The sequence below is a fragment of the Rattus norvegicus genome, chromosome 2 (genome assembly GCF_021556685.1).
Source record: "Rattus norvegicus strain SHRSP/BbbUtx chromosome 2, alternate assembly SHRSP_T2T, whole genome shotgun sequence".
Classification (NCBI taxonomy): domain Eukaryota; kingdom Metazoa; phylum Chordata; class Mammalia; order Rodentia; family Muridae; genus Rattus; species Rattus norvegicus.
Genome location: NC_141535.1, coordinates 206061619 through 206084590, shown reverse-complemented (window position 1 = coordinate 206084590; position 22972 = coordinate 206061619). Strand labels below are relative to the sequence as shown.

The window sequence follows — 22972 nt, the reverse complement described above, 5'->3', positions numbered from 1 at the left end:
CCCGCCCCTGCCGAAGCCCCCGCCCCCGCCCCCGCCTCCCGCTTTCCCGTCCCAGGACGCGTTGCGCGGCCCGGGCCGGAAGTCCTCGAATTCCCGGGTGTGTGTCTGTGTCTGTGTCTCGCGGCGGTGCCGCGGCCGTCAAGCGCTTTGGGATCCGCGTCTGAATCGTCTCTGCTGTCACTGCCGCCACCATACCGAGTCACTTCTAGAGGGACAGAGACCCGGCCTTTCGCCGGGTGGAGAAGATGTTGCCCCTGTCCATCAAGGATGATGAATACAAGCCACCCAAGTTCAATCTGTTCGGCAAGATTTCAGGCTGGTTTAGGTGCGGGGTGCTGTGTTTGCTGGGAGGGGGCTACCCGGCCGGCTGAGACAAAGCTGGGAGCTTTGGATGGCCTGAGGTCCAGGATGGGAGCGTCACCCTCCTGCTTTGGTGGAAGAAGCATGTGTACTGGGTGGATTTTGAGAGGGGAACCCGATTTCAGGGTCCCGGCCACCCCCTTGTCTCCTGCTTGCTTCTAATCACCTTTCTCGTACCCAGGTCCATCCTGTCTGACAAGACATCCCGGAACCTGTTTTTCTTCCTGTGCCTGAACCTCTCTTTCGCTTTTGTGGAACTACTCTACGGCATCTGGAGCAACTGGTAACCAAAGGGGAAGATGATTGGGGCGGAAGCAGAGGGTGAGGGAGACCAGCCACTATTTGCTTAGTGCCACGTAGCTTCTTACAGGCAGGTTCTTGTCTTACCTTTACCACTACCACTTTGGCTGCATTGCTCTCGCATACACTCACCAAAGGGCAGGGTTGCAGTTCTAAGATCGGGGACCCTTTCATTTCCTGAAACTCCATTAAGCAAAACTGACAGGCAGGCCCCCTCCTCTTTTTGGGGGGAGGCAGATGGAATGAATCTCTTTTCTAACAGCTTGCCTTTGCTATGCCTCAGGAAAAATGGGAGAATTCTATTAGCTAACTTAGCCTGGGTGTGGTGTGGTTTTTCTTTCTTTTCTTTTTTCTTTTTTGGATTTCACCCTTAAGATTATGAGAGTGAAGAGCTGAATGGCCCACATTAATTTGGTCTTTGAATGGCTTTTGAAGAGGTTTGTGAAGAGACCTTTGACAAAGCATATGCCACTGTCTTTTACAGTGAAACTAACCTGTCTCAGGATTTTCCTCATGTCTTTATTGCAGTAGAAAAACCCCTTACAGTTTTCTGAGAATGCCATTTTGATTTGATGGCTTTTGGTGTCACCTTTGGGCTTTTTGCTTGTTCGTTTTTGTTTTCTGGTGTCATGATTTAGGTAGAAGAGAATCCAGTGTGACTAAGGAAATAAAGTCACTAGTATTTAAGTATTTGCTCTGGGATTACTTCTGGGCTTGTGAAATTGCTCTGCAAATAACAGAATGAACACACCTCTCAAGTGTGCTAACTCCATTTCTAGATTTTATTCCCTTTTAAGACTTAAATAAGAGAGGGGCTGGAGTTAATAGTGCTTGCTGCTCTTGCAGTGGATCAGAATTTAGTTCTCAGCTCTATATCTGGTGGCTCACAACTGCCCGTAGCTCCAACTTCAGGAATCTGACACCCTTTTCTTGACCTCACAGCATAAACACACATGTGACAGACACAAACAGACATGCACAGACAGACAGACACGTACACACATGCAGGGATAAAAACAAAATATTAAAGAAAAAGAATCTAATAAAAGATGGGGGAATATAACTCTCCCAGAATCTTTAGGTGTGTTATATAAGGTCTTGGACTAACCTATGCCATTTGTGCTTTATTTTTTGTTACTTATAGTAAGCTAACTTGGTCTCTGTCTTTTAAAATCCATTTTCAGAGAGAAAAAAGATGATAGTCTTTGGTCTCTTGCTCTGTTGTATTTGAGCAAAGTAATTGTTTCAGCCAGGTTATCATGACACCTGTTCTCTGGTGTATACCTTTGATCCCAGCAATTGGATAGCAGAGGCAGGAGTGAATTCAAGGCCACCCTGGTCTATCTACATAGTTCCAGGACAGCCAGAACTAAGGGATCCTGTCTCAAAAAAGAAACAAACAACATAAAAGCCCCCAAACAAACCAAAACCTTTAGTAAGTAGTAAATCATAAAGATTATTGGCTTTGTTATTGCTTGGGGTACAAAGGTCAAATGAACATTAGTAACTTAATTTATTTAATAACCATTTTGATTCCCCTGAGAATTGTGTGTACATTACAAAGGATTCCTCATAACAGATTATTTTTAATCTCATAAACTACTTAATACTTTCAATATATCATATAAGTTGAAAACACTACGATCTTAACTTATATTTGAATATAATATGTTAATAGTGAATATATTCTATTTATAAAATATTTCATATTTTCTTTTTACATTGTGTCATAATTATGGCATATGTGCTGCTTAGTCTATGGCTACATTGTAGCTTATGTACACATATACACGTTTTACTAGCTGCTTTATATATATATGTATATATACATTTATAGTACATACATAGTATGTTTCATTATGACCTTTCATTGGCATAAATCACTTCATGGAATACCTGGCTCTAGGGATTCATAACTTAAGTGTCTGAGCCATTTATTTCATGGAAAGCTGGGCGTATAGAACCTTTCCAGTCTGATCACTTAAAGGACTAAAGCCACTTTTGTCCAAGCTGTTGGTCAGTATACATCATTGCACAAGGGAAATAATTAGTGGAACCTGACTTATTTATTATCTGTCCTTAGGTGATGTGCTCCTCTGTTTTTTCGGGTAACTTTCAGGTGACTTGTTCTGTCATACCCTAATGGTTTATCCTTTCATTGTGTTGTTAAATCGTTCAGCGTTGTTGCCTGTTGTGCTGCAGTCATCTGTACCTTGTATATTAAGTTTCATATCCTTAGTCTCAATATTGGTTTGTGTCAGTGGCTACGAAACAAATTATTTGGTGCTTGGGAGGAGTTAGAAGTTTGTTGTTGTGGTATAGCTTTGTGGTATAGTTCTTGCCTACCATGTGCTAGGCCCTGGATTCAGTCCCTAACATTGCTAAATACAGACACACACACACACACACACACACACACACACACACACACACACACACACACAGTACTATAATCCTGTAATCCCAGAAGATGGAGGCAGGAAGATCAGAAGTTAAAGGTCATGTTCAACTACATACTGAATTAAAAAAAAAAGAATTTTCTTAACTTGGGTCTTTATATAATTTAACTTCCTATGTTATTTGGACACAAAATTTTTCAGGTTTTTTTTTTTTTTTTGATTGATCGACCTCATTATTTCTTTATGATAGTGGATTATTTCTGCTTATTTCTCACCTAAACTGTACTTTGTCTTGGCCATTTCTATGCTTGACTTCATTCTTCAAAAATAAGTTTCAGGTTGTTGAATATAAAAGGCCAAGGAGTTTTTCCCGGCATAGAGGATTAAAGTGTGGACAGAACCTTCCCTTCACAGAGATACAGAGAAATATGTGCTAGAGTAGCAGCAAGTGTTAAGTCCTGCCTTTGGACCTCCGTTTTCAAAGAAGAACTTGGTTATAGTTGGTCCGTATATACGATGGTGAGGCATCTTCAGTGGGAGAAGAGCTCAGTTCGGTGCACTTCCTCCCACTGACTTTGCGTAAAGCTCACACAGTGCCATCTGTGACAGTGGCAGTCGGGCATCCCGGCACACAGTAGGAGCTTACTGTATATGTATGAAGGAAAGAATGAGTGATTGACCTTGTGACTCACCTGTCTATACTGACTGCTAGCTGCTAAAACACCAGAGGCAAAAATTAAGCTGCTTTCTTTGGTTCTTAGAAATTGGGAGGGAAGTGTAGGCATACTAGCTGTAATTTTTATTTCCTTCTAGAATGCTTTTCTTTCTAGTATTTTCTCTTTTTTCCCTTTTATTGAAAATACATTTCTTTTTCATGTACTATAGCCTGGTTATAGTTTCCCCTCCCTCTATTCCTCTCAGTTTCTCTCTACTTCCTTTCCCCACTAGATTCACCCCCTTTCTGTGTCTCATTAGAAAATGAACAGGCTTCTAATGGATAATAATAAAATAGAATCTAAGATAAAGCAAAACCCAACAGACTGGAATTGCACAAAACAAACAAACTGAAGGAAAAGAGCCCAAGAAAAGGCACAAGAAACAGAGAGCCACTGAGGAACCCATTAAGACACTAAACTGGAAGCCATAATTCATATGCAGAGAACCTGGTGTGGCCCAGTGCAGATCCTGTTAATTTTCATCCATTTATTGTTGGGTAACTGCATAACTTCAAGGTAATATAAGAGTGTAGTTTTCTATCATCAAGGATATTTTTTTCTGAGTTACAGAAAAAAACAAACCCAATAATTGTTTGAACAGACAATACCTTTTTTTCCAAGATGGTTGGCAGAGCTCTACCTCTCCCTTGCACCAGAATGCCTGGAGCATCTAGAGAAAAAAAAAGTCCATATTGGTCCATGGATTTATCTGTGCGCTAACACACAATGCTGTCCCTCACACTGTATCACATGGTCATGTCTAGAAGCAATGTGGTTTAGGGGATATATACTGGAGAAAGAGATAAAGCCATTTAACAGAGGAAGTGGAGGGGTAGTGTTTTAGTTTTCTTCTTTCCAAAGTTAGAGTAAGGCCTCCAGCTCCCTTTGTCTGGGTTGTTTGGTGCCACCCCTCCAACCCACCCCCATATTCTAGTAAGCCACTGTGTCTGGTTTATGTGGTTCACTCTCTGCTGCTGTCCATTGGCTTCACATCTATTTAAGAATTAATTTCAGTTATATCATCTACCACAACTCTTGGAAATAGTCTCACTTAGATACTGATGAAGCTAAAGATTGATGTTTCTGCTTTAATAAATATTTGTCCTAGAAATGCTTAAGGCTATATCGGGTTTATTTGGTTCTGTTTTCATGGAATGTACATAGAAGATTCTCGTAAAGTAATTTCTTGGTGAAAAGTATTCTTGTTAATTGCATAGTTTTCTATTATATTAAAATTTAAAGTTATTTTAGTCTTTTTCAAACTTCTTTTTGTATGACAACTTAACCAGCTGTGGTGGTATTGCTGGCAATGAATTTGCTTATAGTTTTATTTTACATCTTAAAAGCTTAGATAAATATTTCATTTTGAAGAACATTAAGGATCATAGAATGCTGTGGTGTTGTAAGTTATTTCACTACAGATCATCACTTTACTAATAATCAGAATTCTTGTTTTCTTTTCTGTTTTTTAGGTGTGTTCATATGTCATTGTTTGTTTGAGTGCACATGTGTTTGTGTGTGTGTGTGTGTGTGTGTGAGAGAGAGAGAGAGAGAAAGAGAGAGAGAGGGAGAGAGAGAGAGAGAGAGAGAGAATACCTGAATTTGAATTTAGTAGCTTTCTCTGTCACTTCCCACCTTAAATTTTGTGAAAGATTCATTGACAGTCTGCTTTTCTAATATCTTGATAATAAATGTATTCTTAGCCCTCTTATTTCACATTATGGAAATCAGCTGGGCAGGGGTTTGTGACTCAAGATAATCCCTTGTCTTCAAATGGGAATTAATAATTTAACAACCACCGTGAATAGACGATTAGCTCAGTTACCAATAGACCCTTTGAGAAAGTTTTTAGGATGGAAAATCTTAAGCAGATATAAATAGTATGGTGGACCTCGTGGAGCCATCGCCCATCGTATACAACCTACAAGCTGTCTTACTCTGTCTCTGTGTCCACTGCTGAGTGACCTGAACAGATATGAGGTGCAGTCTTTCCATATTTGCTTAGTGCTGATGCTTTAACAATGACAGCCACCCCTAAACAATTGTAAATGTTCACGTGTCCTCTATTATGCATTCTTTTTACATTATATTATATAGAGAAGAATCTAGATAACACCCATGCCTAGTGTTTGTTTAGCTGATTGGGAAGATCTTACATCTCTTAAAATCGATAGGTTTTTCTTTTTGCCTTTATTTTCACAAGTGGATCTTTTTTCTTTTTCTTTTTTAAAAACTGGTCTTATACTAGGCCCGTCTCAAGCATCCCAGGGCCAGATTATAGATTCATGCTACCACTCCGAATGTAAAATGAAATACTTTTCAGAAGTTACCTTCCCTTTTCCTCCTGCCCCTACCCCCTCCTTATTTCGGTAAAGGTTAAAGAGGATCATTTGCTCTCAGTTCCTGCAAGCTGGATTGCTCCAGTTGATACCCTGCTCTGACGTCCGCAAGCCTCCCACTCCTGGCTGTCTTAGCTGCCCTTTCTGTGTGGTCCCCTAGGCAGTAGTTACCATGCCTGACACTCACATACATATCTTGTTCTGCAGGCCCGGGCCTTCTCACTCTGCGAAGGCAACAGAATCAGATCCGCACACTCCAATTGCCTCTCAACCATTTCTTTCACACACTGTCCTCTTTAGCCTAGTAAAATCAAAGTTCCAGAAACTTGTAATTTAGCAATTAGATTTACATGTTAAATTCTCAATCCAAAATTCATCCACATAATAAATTCACTGCTAATTGATAAAGATATAAACCGCCCACCCTGACAAGATAAAATCAGTCTAGTTCACCTACATCTGAACCATCCTCCTCCGTAGACTCCAACCTGATCCCTCTCCTTCCTCCTCCTCCCTTCTTCCTAGACTTGTCCCCACCTACCCTTCCTTCTCATCCAATGGTAGGCTATGCCTTACCCTGGACTCGCCTTGCTGCATAATAACATCATCCTGCATCTCCTACCCTCTTTCTATTCTGTTCTTTGTAGGTAGCAAAACACTGTAGCCTAGGCTAGCCTAGTACTTATTAGGTAGCCAGGCTAGACTTATAGAGGTACTCTCTTCTCAGGCAAGACTACAGGTGTGAACCATGGGTGATTTCACTTTTGTTATGTAAGGCCTGTTCAAGTTCTGTTTTACTTATATGTTGCTTGGCCTTTCTCCTTTATGCTATAGTAAATCTCTCTCATTAAAATGTCTTCAACGAGTCACATAAAAACATATCATGACACTTTTAAAAAGAGATTACTGTTTAAAGAGGAACCTAAAACAAGTATGCTGATTATAGGAACTTGTTTTTTCCTTATTACATTTTACTTCATGTACACATCCATAATCTTAGGTAATATCTGTGCCACTTTTATGTTTTACTTTGCTTTTTATTTTTCAAATGTTTTTATTACATTTTATTCAGTGTGTGTGCACGTGTGTATGTCTTGGTGGACATGTAGAGACCAAAGGATAGCCTGTGGGAATTGACTCTCTCTTTCAACCTTGTGGGTCCTGGGCCTTGAACACAGGTGTCAGGCTTGGTGTCAGGCACCTTTCCCTTCTGAATCAGCTTACTGTCCCTACCTTTATGTTTTAAAGAACACTGCTGTACAGTCCAAATGAGAACTCATAGTGAGTAATGCTTGCTAGTACTGAAGACGAGCAATGACTTTCACATTGTCCTGCCAGTATTCTTACATAGAATGAGAAGCGGAGGCTTTTCATGTTGTTTTTATCTACTCATCTGTAGCTAAGTGACTTTCACATCATGACCCTAGGCTCAGAGAAAGGGCTTCATATCACCTGCTCTAAAAGAACATGGTGCTCTTCCATTTCAGAAGAGGAAGTAGTTTTTCAGGTTGAGTTACATTTTATTAAATGCTAAAAACTACCATTGGAATATAATGCAGTGGTACATCCCGGTTCCACAAAATATATAATGTGTGTGTATGTATGTATGTATGATGTATGTATGTATGTATGTATGTATGTATGATGTATGTATGTATGTTTGTATGTATGTATGATGTATGTATGTATGTTTGTATGTATGTATGATGTATGTATGTATGTTTGTATGATGTATGTATGTATGTTTGTATGTTTGTATGTATGTATGATGTATGTATGTATGTATGTATGATGTATGTATGTATGTATGTTTGTATGTATGTATGTTGCCTGCTATAGTCTATAGGATTAGAAGTGGCAGCACAGCAGAGTCTCTAGTCGGGCGGTAGATCTAAGCTCCAGGGTGTGCTTTCCAGGTTATCTGGGGAAGAAGCTGCTCTAGCGTCCTGTGCTTCATTGTTCACATTTGCCATTTCCTTGGCTGCTGCAGCATTATCCTCATTTCTGCTTTACATCACTCGGTCTCTGTGGGAGTCTCTTCCAAACTTCTACATCTTTTAAATAAAGACACGAGTCAGGACCTCTTCTGAGTTCCTCCTAACCAAGTCTGTCTGTGGTGAGCCTGTCGGAACAAAGTCACATTCGATCTACTGAGGGTCAAACTTTAACAGTCCATGGCAGTGTTTTATTAAATGAATAGATGATAGATAGGTATCAGTAAATGTTTATTAATTTATATTTATCTAGAAAGCATTCTGTTTTTAAAGATGATTTATTGTTGCTTAAAAGCCATTTATAGAATAAAACATTAAGAAATTAAAACATGGATTTAATTGCAACCTCCTGATTTCTGAAGATGGCGAATATATAGACCACATGTAGCTGTGAGGAATTCATCATCCTTGCTGGAGTGAGGTTTATTTTTGATGGTATAGTAGTATTTTGGGAGTTACACACACTTCAGCAAGTAAGCCCTCACCCATGGTCTGCAATAAATAAATCATTGGCTGTTTCTTACAGTTACCAGTAAAGCCATTGGTTCCCCAGATTGGACTTAGGTAGAACTGTGCTTTCATTTGTTGTTGCCACCTCATAAGGAGGAGGTGTGTCTCCTCTGGGAAGACTGATGGCATTGCTCTTGCTGAGCTCAAGCTGAGGGATCTGAGGGTAGCACATGTGCAGACCCAGTTATGGTTCTGTTTCTCTGTGTGTGGGCAGTTGTAAGCTCCATTGCTGTAGCAGCAGTCACTGTGTCCTGATTCACTTAGTGAGGTGTATGGCTGAGGCCAAGATGGCTGCCCAGAGGAAACTTGGTTTTGGAAAGGAGGAAACAATTATAACACGAAAGAGACATAAGGCTACCCCATCTGGGTTAGCCCCTGAGTTGGAAAGTGGGGAAAAGGATGAAGTTGAAGTGTCGCCTTGCCATTCCTTAGGGCTGTGGGAAACAAAGGTAAAGAGAATACACAGGTCTATGGTAGGAAGCTCTTTCTGTGGTCCAGAGCCTTGGAACTCAGGGGAAGAGTTGAGTAGTAAAGAGTTAAAACTCAGTGAAAGAGAAAGGTGGTGGATGGAACCCAGTTCCGCAGGCAAGAGAGGACAATTTTCATCAAGAAAGGAGGATTCGGCAGTGAACTTGGGCCTTGGACTGACTGAGCTTTAGTGGCTCCGATGAGACTCACTGTGCCTGCTGCTATGGAAGGAGCCTTTGTGGAATGGGTGAAAACCATGACAACCATTGCCTTTGGCAAGGTGGCCAGAGCACTGATTGGTAGGTCCTGTTTTCCACCCTTCACCCCTCCTCTACCCCCGCCACACCCCGTAAGCCTGGTATTGAAGTGTAGATGTATTAGTGTAGGCCATTTTATATTTTTCCCATTTTTTAGGTAATTTTTAATTTTATCAATATTTTATAGTGTCAGAGTATAAGTTTTAGCATTTGTTAAATTTATCCTTCAAAATGTTAATTTTTCTTTTGAATGCTGTTGTAAATGTTTCCATTTTAACTTTTAAAGTTAAATTTTAAGTTAAATGTTTAACTTTTGTTCTTTGTTACCATGTAGGAATGAAAATTATTTTGATGTTGATTCAAGCAGGGTTTTCTATGTATTCTTTTTAATATTTTTATATGTAAGATAATAGCATCTATAAATATACATAGTTTCTCTTTTTTTACTCCGAGGAACTTTGATTTTGTTTCCTACCTTACTGCTCTGTTTAGATTCTCAGTAAAATGATGACTAACAAATGAAAAGGGGCATCACTGTCATGTTCCTGATCTTGGGGAAACAGCTTTTCGCTTTTAGTCAGTGAATTTTACCATTTAATGGCAGTACCAGCTGTATCTTTCTGTAGCTGTCATAAAGAAAGTCAAGGAGAGTCTTTGCGTTTCAGTCACCAGGTATGCTACATTTTATGCAATGTCTTTTGTCTGTTGAAATTTTTGTCCTTTATTCATATGATACATTGATTGATTTTATATAGTATCCATGAGTTCTTGAATTTAGTCACATTTGGTCAGGATATGTTTACTCTTGAATCCCATTATTGGATCTGCCTCCTGGTGTCTTGTTGAGGGATTTCGGATTCATATTCATAAGAGGTACTGGTACACAGTTTCTTTCTCATTGGCTCATCTGGCTTTGGTCTTAATCTAACACTGGTCTTACCCTGGGGACGTATTCTCTTCTGTTTTTTCCAAGTGATCATGAAAGATTCATAGTGTTTTTAAATGCTTGTGGCTTAGTGAGGCCAACAGGGAACACTTTGTTGATAGTTGTTGCTGTAAGCTTTCAAAGAACCAAGTCAGTCTTTTCTCACCATAGGGTTCAGATTAACTTTCAGATAGATTTATGACATTTGTTGCCTCTCAGACTTGTTTTTAGATGGTTTGTTACATATAGTTCATAATCTTTCCTTATTATTCCTTTCCATTCTGTAAAGTCAACAGTATCCCTCCTTGGTGTTGGTTTTAGTGGTAAGAATGTTTCTGTTGTCATTGGTGTTTTTGATAAAAACTCACTGTGTGGCCCAGCCTCAACTTCCCTTAACTTCTGTCATCTGCAGTTACAGCCTCCATGCCTGACGCTTGGGTCTTTTTCATGGATCAGTTGACATAATGGTTGCCAATTTCCTTGATCTTGTCAAAGAATAAACATTTGGTTTTGATATTTTTTCCCATTTTAAAAGAAATCTCAGTTGTCCTTAAAGAATAGAAGTAAGCCGAACCCCTCATGTCTTGGAACATGTTGTCATATTATGTTCTGACTTGAATCATTTCCAGTAAGGATAGTCTGTGACTTACATTTCCCCTTTCTGTCAACATGTAGGTCTTACCCTCTCCCCATGGTACTCACTAACTAACTACCCTGGATTATGATTCACTTTCTTTCAGAAATTTTGGGTAATTCTCAATTACTTCATCTGATTCTTTTTTTTTAAGTCTTTTTTTTTTTTTAAGATTTATTTATTTTATGTATGTGAGTACACTGTAGCTGTCATGAGTACGCTGTAGCTGTCCATCTGATTCTTTCATGTAAAGTTTCTGTTATGGAAATTCTCCTTTTGTTCATGAATGTTCTCCAGCTCCACAGCATATTTTTTAATGCATTCTTTATTTTTTTATTTGTATTTGTCTGTGCATCAATGCATGCCTGGTGCACACAGAGGCCAGAAGAGGGTGTTGGATCCCCTGGAACTGAAATTACAGGTGTTTGTGAGCCACTGTGGATGCTTAGAACGTAATCTGATGTTTTCTAACTACCGAGCAGTCTCTCTGGTCTCTAATCATATTTATTTTAAAGCTCTCTGACGGGGTTGGGGATTTGGCTCAGTGGCAGAGCGCTTGCCTAGGAAGCGCAAGGCCCTGGGTTCGGTCCCCAGCTCCGAAAAAAAGAACCCAAAAAAAAAAAAAAAAGCTCTCTGACAGTTCTAAGATCTGGGCGCTTTCTGGTTCTGACTCTGCTGCTTGCCTTAGTTCTTCACTGGGAGTCTTTGATAATAGTACTCATCTTCTCCTCTCTTCTCCCTTTAAGTACTTCACATAATGCTTGATTATGTCACAAATAGTTACTACATACTGAGTATTATATTTAAAGTAAAGCCTGAGTTTATAGTTACTATGTACAGAAATGGCTCACCTCTGTACCTTCATGACCGTAGACTGTAGTAGGGATTTGAAGGTGGTCCGTAGTTGATCTAGGCTTGAGTCTGGGGGTTTATTTCTGATGATGAATTTTCCTGACAGTTCAGTTTTCTTGTTGCTCTTATGGACCTGTGCTTGGTGTAAGATTTAGAGTAGTAGAGTACTGGATACTTGATCATATCTCTCCAGCCTCTAATCATATAATTGATCATGATGCTTGATCAGTTCTCAGCTTTCAGCAAGTCTGTACTACAGCCAGGTCTCTCTGTGGTCTTGGTAGATTTCTCTTGCCATGTCACAAGCTTGCTGAAGACATGCTGTCATTTCTGCTGTGGTTTTCGATTCAGTTCAGTTCAGGTTCAATGAGTGTCAGAGTTCTTTTTTTTTTAATTTTTTTTTTTAAAGATTTATTCATTTATTATATATAAGTACACTGTAGCTGTCTTCAGATACACCAGAAGAGGGCATCAGATCCCATTACAGATGGTTGTGAGCCACCATGTGGTTGCTGGGAATTGAGCTCAGGACCTCTGGAAGAGCAGTCGGGTGCTCTTAACCTCTGAGCCATCTCTCCAGCCCCCGAGTGTCAGAGTTCTTGCTTGCTTGCTTGCTTTCCTTTCTTTCTTCCCTCTTCCTTTCTTCCTTCCTTCCTTTCTTTTAAATAAAGAATGGAGGTTTGGTGCTGGAGAGATGGCTCAGAGGTTAAGAGCACTAGTTGCTCTTCCAGAGGTCCTGAGTTCAATTCCCAGCAACCACATGGGCTTCATAACCATCTATAATGAGATCTGGTGCCCTCTTCTGGTATTCAGGCATATATATATATAGGTATATACATAATAAGTAAATAAATTTTAAGGAAAAAAGTAGAAGTTTGTTAAACTTGTAGTTCTAGAGGCAGTGAAATCCAATATGAAGGTTCTGACTGCTGGTAAAAGGGTTTTCTGGTTGTATCAGCACAGAAAAGCTATCACAGATTGAGAGCTGAGAGTGGACAGTTAATAACAGACATGGGCCTGAAGAGACAACTTAGTTTTAAGAGTACTGGCTGCTCTTGCCGAAGACCCAGGCTCAGTTACTAGCATCCTCGTGGCAGCTCACAACTGTCCGTAACTCTGTATCTAGGAATCTAACACTCTCTTCTGGCCTCCATGGGCATCAGACACACATGGGGTACATGCATGCATGCAGGTGGTCATACATATAAAGTAAAACAAAAACAAATCTTTAACAATAATAATGACAGCAGGCTTCTTTGCCCTAGGATAAGGGCCTCCCCCACGTCGGCAGTATGGACCTTTGTGACGGACAGTGGGCGAGTTCTGTGCTGCTGCATGTGCACATGGCTGTTTTTGCTGTTCTCAACAGCGCTGGGCTTTTAGTTAACAGGGCCTTTCTCTCTGTGTCGTACTTCAGTACTGCCTTAGGAGGTAATTCCAGATGGACCTTAGTTGTTAGGGAGAGGCTACTCTTTGCTTTGTATTATAACGCACCATTATATTTGTTCTTTTTCAGCCTAGGCTTGATCTCCGACTCGTTCCACATGTTTTTTGATAGTACTGCCATATTGGCTGGATTGGCAGCTTCTGTTATTTCCAAGTGGAGAGATAATGACGCTTTCTCTTATGGGTAAGTCTTTAAAATACGTTTATTGAACTATTAAGATACACAGAAAAATATACAACTCTTAAAGCCGTGAGATTTTGAACTTACTTGTCAGACTTTTTATAGTCCTTCCTATGCACCTCCCTCAGGGCTACCTTCTAACTTCCTGGATTAGATTTGCCTGTTTTAAAAGTGTATGGAGGAAGGAAAGGTAATGGGGAGATGAAGAATTACATTAGAATCCCAAAAATAAAAGATTTTTTGAAAATATATGATCAGACTCTGTAACGTAATGTTTTTCGTATAGAACTTTTGTTTGGGGATAAGACAATGTAGGGGATATGTTGTTGCTGTGTGAGGGCTTCCTCAGAACCTTTTTCTTTTTCTGACAAAGAAAATGATATGAAACCTATGTTTGTTTCTATTCTGTTACTAAAGGGATACTTTGCTGTTATTTCAAATCATTTCACAAAATGGTTTTATTTGTCTTTTTAGCTTTGTTCTTATATATGCTGACTTCATCTCTGATTTGTACACTCAGTCACTTACTGTGTAAGGACCTTTGATGATCCAGATTAGAGCAGAACTGACTTCCTGCCCCACTGATTGGGGAAGCAATGGAGTTTTCATTATTTGATTTAAACTTCCTGATTTTCCTGTTTTGAGTTCAAAGGCCATTTCTTACTACCATTCTGTTCATCAGAAATGAAAACTAATATCCACCTTTGTCATGGTGTTAATTCCTTCCCTCCTTCATTTCTTTCCTCGGGCCTTTCTCATGTCTGTTTCTCACCTCCTGCCTGTCTGTCTGTCTGTCTGTCTGTCAACTTTGCACCATATCCTCATGCTCATCCCTCCTGACTCTCACTCTTGCCCTCCCCTCCCATACTCCTCTTGGCCTGTCTCCTTCACCCTCTTTAGTCTGTGCTTCTCGCCTTGGCTGAGGAGTTCAGACATGAGCCATGCTTGGGCAATCTTTCATAAATTGCATTTTAATTCTAAGACTTACTCCGTTCAGGTAAACATGATCATCTATGATCATTTGTCTAGCGTTCTTTGTTTTACCAGATGCAATTGTGTACTAAGCTAACCCATGCACCATGAGAGTGCATGAAACATGTCTACCAAAAGACGCCTAAAAACGTTCTTGCCTTTGATCGTGAAATTTAGTGAGCTGAGAAACAGACGCTTTCTGTCAAGTATTAGCTCTGGGACTAGAGGGAGAGAGCAAAAATGCTCTTGTTTGAACAGTAATTCTACTGACTTATTAGATAAATCTCTTTTAGTGTTAGTTATAGAAAACTGGCTGTATATTACTTTAATTTAGTAAACTTTTCTCCAAAAAAGTACATGCTTTAATGAATAGTACATGATTTATTTTCTTGTATCTGTTTAAAATGGAGTGTAAAGATTCATACTGTGCTGCATCAATCTGATGGGATGGACTCAAATGTAACTAGGTAGAGGGGCCGTGACAAGTTTGTTCAGCCCAGCATGGTTGATTGCATACGGTTGTACTTCCAGAACTTGGAGGTAATTTCAAGCCTAGCTGTAGCTTCTCACTGAGTTCCAGGGCATCCTGAGAAGGTCTCTACATACAGCAGTCTTCTATTAGAAAAGAAAATGTTCTCTTTACTTGAAAAAAAATGTTTTTACAGCAGAACATTACATTTAGAAGTTGATATAGAAAACTAGCTAAGCCAGGTGGTAGTGGTAGTACATGCCTTTGATCTCAGCACTCGGGAGGCAGAGGCCAGCCTGATCTACAGAGTGAGTCCCAGGATAGTCAGGGCTATACTGAAAAACCCTGTCTCCAAAAAACCTTAAATAAATAAATAAATAAATAAATAAATAAATGAATAAATGGAAACAAAAATAAAGATAGGCTCTTTACATAGTCTCACTTGGCTATACTGAAAAACCCTGTCTCCAAAAAACCTAAAATAAATAAATAAATAAATAAATAAATAAATAAATGGAAACAAAAATAAAGATAGGCTCTTTACATAGTCTCACTTGGCTATACTGAAAAACCCTGTCTCCAAAAAAACCTAAAATAAATAAATAAATAAATAAATAAATAAATAAATAAATGGAAACAAAAATAAAGATAGGCTCTTTACATAGTCTCACTTGGCTTAGATGTCACAATCCTCCTGGTCCAGCCTCTGCTGGGGTTGCAGGTGAATGGCACCACACAGTATCTGAAAGAGGAGTTTTGCTGCTCTGCAGTGTTGATGAAGGACTAGTGGACGTGAACACACTTGGACTAACGCGAAGATATGTAAACATAAAGTAAAAGTCGTTTCCATGCCTGTAACATGCCGTAGAGATGAGTGAGATCTTCCCCCAGGGCTTCACCTACGTAGGAAGCAGAAAACACTGGATGCCAGAGAGAAAGGACAGGCATTTAAAAATGGTCTCCTAGAGCGATGTGAAGACAGAGTCAATTCTAAAAATAGATAAACAAACGTTTAGGCTGATATGTTAGTCTTAGGAAAAGATAACAAACATCTCAGGTTGTCTCTGCCACGATGCAGGGATGCAGGGGTGCTTTAACCCTGCTTGAGATCAGCGCTCCATTTCCTGAAGACCTCATCACTATAAGGTATGAAGCAAAGCGTGCATTTTCAGAAAGGGAGGAAGAAGTATGTGTAAAACAGATGTCCTGGGCACATTTTCTGACTTTCTTTGTCCCTTCAGCGGTGACTTGAGACTCACAGTTCTGTGACAGGCCTTTTATGCTCAGTTACTATCAGGAGGCCTTTTGCGTTCTGAAGTCTGTGTTTTGTGACATTTGGTATTAAAAATCATTCACAGTAAATTAGTTTTCTCATTTGGTTTACATTATCATATAAATGTTTTCTATAAATAAAAAGACTTTGTTGGCACTTAAAATTATGTAATATGCTTTATAATCTCTGAAATGTATGTGGTCATTTGGATTTTAAGACGTATAATTCAGTTTACCTCATTCTTCTTCTTTAGGTATGTTAGAGCGGAAGTCCTGGCTGGCTTTGTCAATGGGCTGTTTTTGATCTTCACTGCTTTCTTTATTTTCTCAGAAGGCGTTGAGGTACAGTAGAAAATCGTTAAAGTCAGGAAATGACCTTTTCAATGAAAGCCTTTTAAAGCTGTAATAGTAATTGAGACCTTTCCAACTATCGTGTATTGAGGTTTGTCTTGTGTTTAGAGGAGGCTTAGGAAATAGTTGAAACATTTACATTATATGAAATGTCTTGAGATGGGAAGCAAGGAAACAGTAAACGCTGTGAATGAAGCGTTGCTAGTGAGCAGTAGAGGTGCAGTCTGTGTAATGAGGGCCTTTAGGAGTTGTTTTTTAAAAAAGAACAACCTGGAGTCTAGAACCTGGGAGCTTTGCTAGTGAACTTTAAATACTTGGTGTACATTTTGTAAAAATGGAAGGAAGATGTGAAGATTAGTGAATTTACAGAGGCAAGAGAAACAGGTTTAGAACCACATATCCTCACACCTACTTGCCTTCGTTTAGAAACAGTAATTGTTACTTTTTCTGTAATATGCAAAGAGTAGTTTGAGCTGTCTCAACTTTTAGCAGGAGTTTTAAACACTTTTACTTCTAAAATTTTAACACTGCATCATATTGCCACCAGTTGCTCAATCTAGAATTGTATCAATGTTGTTTCCCTGTATTGTGTGTTTTCTAGAGAGCATTGGCTCCTCCAGATGTACACCACGAGAGACTGCTGCTTGTTTCGATTCTTGGATTTGTGGTAAACCTAGTAGGAATATTTGTTTTCAATCATGGAGGTCACGGACATTCTCACGGCTCTGGTATGATGGTTAGAACTATTTGTTTCTTCATTTTTTAGCTGTGTGTGTGTGTGTGTGTGTGTGTGTGTGTGTGTGTGTGTGTGTGACCACACACGTGCACAGAGATATCAGAGGACAGCTTGGGGATAGTTCAGGGCCATGTATGTATGTATGTATGTATGTATGTATGTATGTATGTATGTATATCTCTTGCATGTTGCTGTCATTACTCTAGAAAATAATTTTAAAGTTAGAAAAGTATGCTGTCTAGATCTCAGAAATGTCTTCTTGAACCAGCCCTTGTACTTCTCCATAGCCCTCCATCCCAGTGCCTTCCAGAGCTTCTGTGTGCGTTATATTCATAGGGATCGCTCCAGAGTTCTGCCTTATGTATATTTAATTCATATGAAAAGACCAGTGTCAGAAAACCACAAATCTAGTTATTAAATCAAACTGTGTATTTGTAATTTACTATATAATGTGTTTCTAAGATCCGTCCATTGATAGATGTTGGTCTACTACCTTGCATTTTTTCATTAATTTATGAAATCATTTTATTATAACGAACTCACGTTGTCAATGGCCATAGAAAACTCCGTGTTATGAAGCCAGGATGCTTACAATTCCAGCACTTGGGAGACCAAGGCAGGAGGATTAATGCTAGCTCCAACTTACCTGTTCTACATAGTGAATTCCAGTCTATCTAGGGTATGTAGAGAAAAACTGTCTCAATCACAAAGCGAAATGAAAACGGAAACAAACAGATTAAACCCCCAGAATAAGAGAGGATAGGAGAGCATGTGAAGCTGCTGTGCTGCACAGTTCAGATCGACACCATTTCCAGCTCTACAGTCAGTTCTTTTAATTCAGTGTGTGTAAGTAGAACTCGTAAAGCATGTACACACTTTTAATACATAGATGTTTTTAGTTTTCAAATTGCCTTCCAAAATGACTGTCATTCAGTTTACTCCCAGAAACAAATGTAACTTGTTAATTTTGTAGTGTTAATTTTTCTCCCCAACCCACATCAACCTTTAATATTACAGATTAAAGTGGTTTTGCTCACATTTGATAGAGGGTAGCTTTTGTCCTTTCATGTTTCTGGTTAGTAGTGAAGATGAACAATCTGTTGGTGTGTTCCTAGGCTATAAGCGCTTCTCTGTTGTTTTTTTCCTACTCCGTTTATAAGTTACAGTATTACTTATAGTATTGCTACTTTCCTTTGTTTTATGTGTTATAAATATCTTTCCCAAGTTGATGCTTGTATTTAAGGTTTTATACAAATTAATTCCTATAGGGATTAGTCTGTGATGGTTAACATTAATTGTCACAGACACAATCTATATTTTGGGAAGACGGTCTCAATGAAGGGTTGGGTACATTAGGTGGGCATACCTGAGGGGGGTTTGTCTCAGTGTAGGTAACTGACCCGAAGGCACCATTTCCTAGAAGGGGTCCTGAACTGAGCTTAGCAGCAAGCCAATGAGCTTCCCTGGAGAGGTGCTATGGATAGCTGTTAGAAGTCCTCGTCCTGACTGAAACCTAGCAGAGCAAGCTGAAACAAACCCTTCTCTTCACAGCAGCAGAAATGAGAGTACAATGTAGTCTGACTTTTGGTTTTTGTTTTTTGGTTTTTGTTTGTTTCTTTTGTTTTTTTTTGTTTTGTTTTGTTTTGTTTGTTTGTTTTTTTGGTGTATTATATTTTTCCTTTGTTTCATGGATTTCCTTTTCTAGGGCCATGGATACTAAATCCTCCATATTAATACTTTCATTTTGGTTTGATGGTTTCTTGCCACCTCTTTTGCTCTTCCATCTATACATTATTTTTTCTAATGAGTGACTTTGAGATATTTCTCCCTTAGAAGGAATAAACATTTTCCAGTCATTTTCATGTCCTGGGAATAACAGCATCTAGTTCAGGTGCTTAGTAAGTTAACTCAGTAATATACAAGCATTCCGCCCACTCTACTTTTGTCCTCTTCCTCTATGATTATTGAAATGCATGCTTGCAACCCATTGGTACAGCTTTACACTAACTGGCGCGGGTCACTATCTTTTCTGTGTCTTTGTGCTTGTCTTCCCAGTTTCCATTTTTCTTAGTGTGGGTTTGAACTACTCTTTAGTGACCTTTGATTTACCCCCAAAGCCCTCTACTATTCTGAGTGAGCAGTCGTTCACCTGGATTGCCTCAACCTCTCCTTTATTTTAAAAGGAGTTCTGTAGATTATAGAATTTTTGATTTCTGCACCTCACCATTTCGATAATTATCCATTGCCTTTTGGCCTCTAGGATTTCTTTCATTTGTTACATTTTTAAATTATTTATTTAATTTGTATGTGTGCGTGTGTTTTTGCATGTGTGTATGCATGTGTGTATGGCACATATGTTGACAAAGGTGTTATTTGGCATGTGGAGGAACATCCAACATTCTATTTGCTTATCAGCTTGGCTGTCCTGCTTGCTGCGGCTGTGGCTTCTCTTCCTCTTCCTCCCCTTCTTCCTCCTGTACGTCCTCTTCCTCTTCCTCCTTCTTCCACCTTTTGTTCTAGAACCATCTTCCTCAGAGCAAACGGTAGGCAAGCTGTCAGGCTACATATGTGTGTGCATACTCCTGTGTGATGTGGGAGTTTAGCTAAGACCCTGAGTCAGCTTGACATTATGTCTAAACAGTAGGAGCTGTACCTGTAATTCCAGCAATTGGGAGGCTGAGGCAGGATTGTTATTTCTGGGCCAACCTGGTATACATGGTGAGATCCTCAGTACTTGGGGTTTTGCTGACATCTAGAAGATCCACCTGAGTCCTGCTCTCAGTGCAACACATGCTGTTAATTGAAACAGGAACAAGGAGAGGACTCACCTTGGTCTGGTCTCCCTGAGGACTGCTCTGTGAATCTGAGATTTCAATTAGTATCTGAACTGTGGGTGGACATTAGCTATATAGCAAGAAAATCTGACCTTCAAGATTGTCTCATGTTTGGCTTTCATCAACTGATGTCTGATTTGACATCACATTCTATTTGAACTTGGATGGATCTCTTGCCTGTAATGATAATCAAACTGATAATTTCCAGCCACTGGCTCCTGTTTCTCTTGTCTCTTTCTCTTGTTTTCTGGAGACTCTGACTAGTTTTCTTCATTCCCTTTTCTTTCTGCTTTTGAGAGTGTGATTTCTATTTTCCTTTCTGTACATTGGTCTCAGATTCTGCAGCTCAGAACTCTTACCGAGTCCTAGGGATGACTGTTTTATTTCGCTGTAGTTCCAGAATCTCTGGTATTTAATTTTTTTCTACCCTTCTCCTCTCTGTACCTCTTCCATATATATTTTTGTTGTTTTGAGACAAGGCCTTGCTTTATAGCCCATGCTCAGCTTTTGACTGCTGCCTCAGCTCCCTGAGTACTTAATTATAGGCATGAGCTACTGTTTCTGGTTTTATGATTTCTATGCTGTTACTGTTAGTGACGTACTATAGTGAGTCTTCAGACCCAGTTTCTTTTGGCTTATTGAATGTGGTTATAATAGCTGGTTAAAATCTGCCCACTAAGTCCATCTCTGGGCCTTTCAGTCATTCCCTGGACCAGTTGACAAATCATATGCTTCTTATAGTGCGTGGCTATTGAGTTGTCTCGTAATTTTTACTTTAAAAGTTTTTCTTTTGTTTTTATTCTGTCTTACTAGTGGGCACACATAGTAGTCACTCAGAGTTTAGTCAGGTTCCTTAAGTGACTTGTAAATGCCCCTCTTTTGACAAAGGGATCTTTGTGAGAAAGTCCATCTTCCAATCCCACCTCCTGGTTTACGAGACAGCCCTAACATTGATTTCCCGCTTGCTCAGGGTCAGTAAGATGGAGGGCAGTTCCTTGTTTTCCTGTCACGCTCATAGCCTGTGCACACCCTTTTACGTTCTCAGGAGTGTGTTGCTGCTTTCCAGAGTCCCCATGGAATCTGTCTCCGAGGTTTTCCTGAAGTTCCTAGACTCCAGAGCAGCTTATTCCCTTCTGGGATTTCCTACAGCTGTCTTAGTGCCTGGAGTTCAGGAGCTCTCAGTCAAAAATGCAGACTAACCAGAAGTTGGTGTGCACTCAAAGCAACCCGATCTCTCTGTTAGCTACCGCTTGCTGGCTTTGGGTTGTTTGGGGGCTGGGGAGGAACTGTTTTCCCTAACAAAGCCCAGTCCCTGCATTCCCTGGCTCTGACTGAGTGCTAGAGCTCTGACACGGTTACTTTATTGTTTGTTTTTTCTGTGTCTTTGTGACTTAGGAGAGGGGCGATTGGCTGAGCTCCTCTTTGGGGCTTACTGGAAGGCCATCAGGAATGCAGGTCTCCCATAGATCCTGCTGGATTTGCCTTTTCTGGCCTGCAGAGTTTATTCCCATGCTCCATGGTAGGAACTCGGGATTGTTTGAGAAGCAAGTGTTGGCCTCATTGAGTCTGGAGACAGGATTCCTAACTAGTATCATTGTAATCAATTATGTATCTTTACATATATTGTTCAAATATTCTTTTTTTCTAGGCCATGGACACAGTCATTCCCTCTTTAATGGTGCTCTAGATCACAGCCATGGCCATGAAGACCATTGCCATAGTCACGGAGCCAAACATGGAGGTGCACACAGCCATGACCATGACCATGCTCATGGACATGGGCACTTGCATTCCCACGGTAAGAGCTGCTGGAGCACCAGCAGAGGGCAGCAGAGGGTTCGTCTCCAAACAAGGAGGATGAGGTGACTTTTCCTAGTTGAGAAGGGAACCTTGCAGTAGCCTGACGAGTGAGACCTCAGTTTCCTAGCTTCAGAAACAAGATTCTGATCACAAGTACAATTTGGGCTCTATGGGAACAATAAAAGACGTATATATTGAAGAAAAAAAATCATCTGCTGGAAGGACACAATCAGCCTCTAGTGAGTCTGTCTAGCTGGTTTCCAGGCTGAGATTCTCTTTTTGTACCATAATGTGAAAGTAAGGCAGTGAATTTGCTTCTTTCTTTTATTTTTTCAGTGAGTTTAAGACAATGCTAGGCCTTTGATTGTGTGAAAGAGAAACAGTTGAAGCTTAGCAAATGAAAATTATGATTAAGTCTGACAAGGTCTTTTCTAGTATATGTTATGAAAATAGTAGAAATTTTTCAATTTTTATTATAACTGGTTATGCTGATGGCCTAATACTTCCATATCCCTTCAGAGATTTTTCTGTAATAGCAGTAGATAGTAAATTATGAAGTATTTATCAACATTTTATTTCAGATCATTTATTTACAAGTTCTTAGTATACATTGATACAACTGCTTAGGTAACACAATATGACCACATCTTAAATGTTTACTGGTACTGGACATATTGACAGAATATGAAAACTTTGCATATAAAAACAACGAGAAGAGCCTTGAAGATCAGATATTCTAAGGCCTAATTGCAGTCTTCAAAGTTTCAGAATTCCTTATTGAAACATGATTGGTAAAGAAACTGCTCTGCACATTCATTGATTATGCCTGATCTCAGGGATTAGTTTGCCTGACAGACATTTCCTTCACTTCTTCATTCCATGTTCATTCATTTAGATTAGAGCACAGCATACCTACACTCCCGACAGCCGGAAGTGTGGCCGTGTTATCTGTAATTGCTCCAGTGTTGTACAGCTCTCCAGGCTTTATGCATAAGTAGTGTAATGAACCTTGTGTCCTTTGGCAATTACTTCTCCAACCTCCAGCACCTAGAAAGTGCCAACCTCCTCTCTGTTTCTGTGTGTTTGACTCTGTTAGCTTCCTCATATGGATGGTATCTGGTCTTTATCATTCTGTTTTACTCATTTCACATGTCTTC

General features: G+C 39.7%; 1 protein-coding gene across 1 annotated transcript in view; it reads left to right on the top strand.

Annotated features, from left to right (window-relative positions):
- Positions 1-95: 95 nt before the first annotated feature.
- The window catches only part of Slc30a7 (solute carrier family 30 member 7), a 62399-nt gene continuing 39522 nt past the window's right edge, over positions 96-22972 (top strand). Inside the window, 6 exon segments of the mRNA NM_001191715.1 lie at positions 96-325; positions 542-643; positions 13271-13384; positions 16349-16436; positions 17047-17173; positions 21664-21813. Coding sequence (NP_001178644.1) covers positions 246-325; positions 542-643; positions 13271-13384; positions 16349-16436; positions 17047-17173; positions 21664-21813 — 661 coding nt within the window. The 5' untranslated portion in view covers positions 96-245.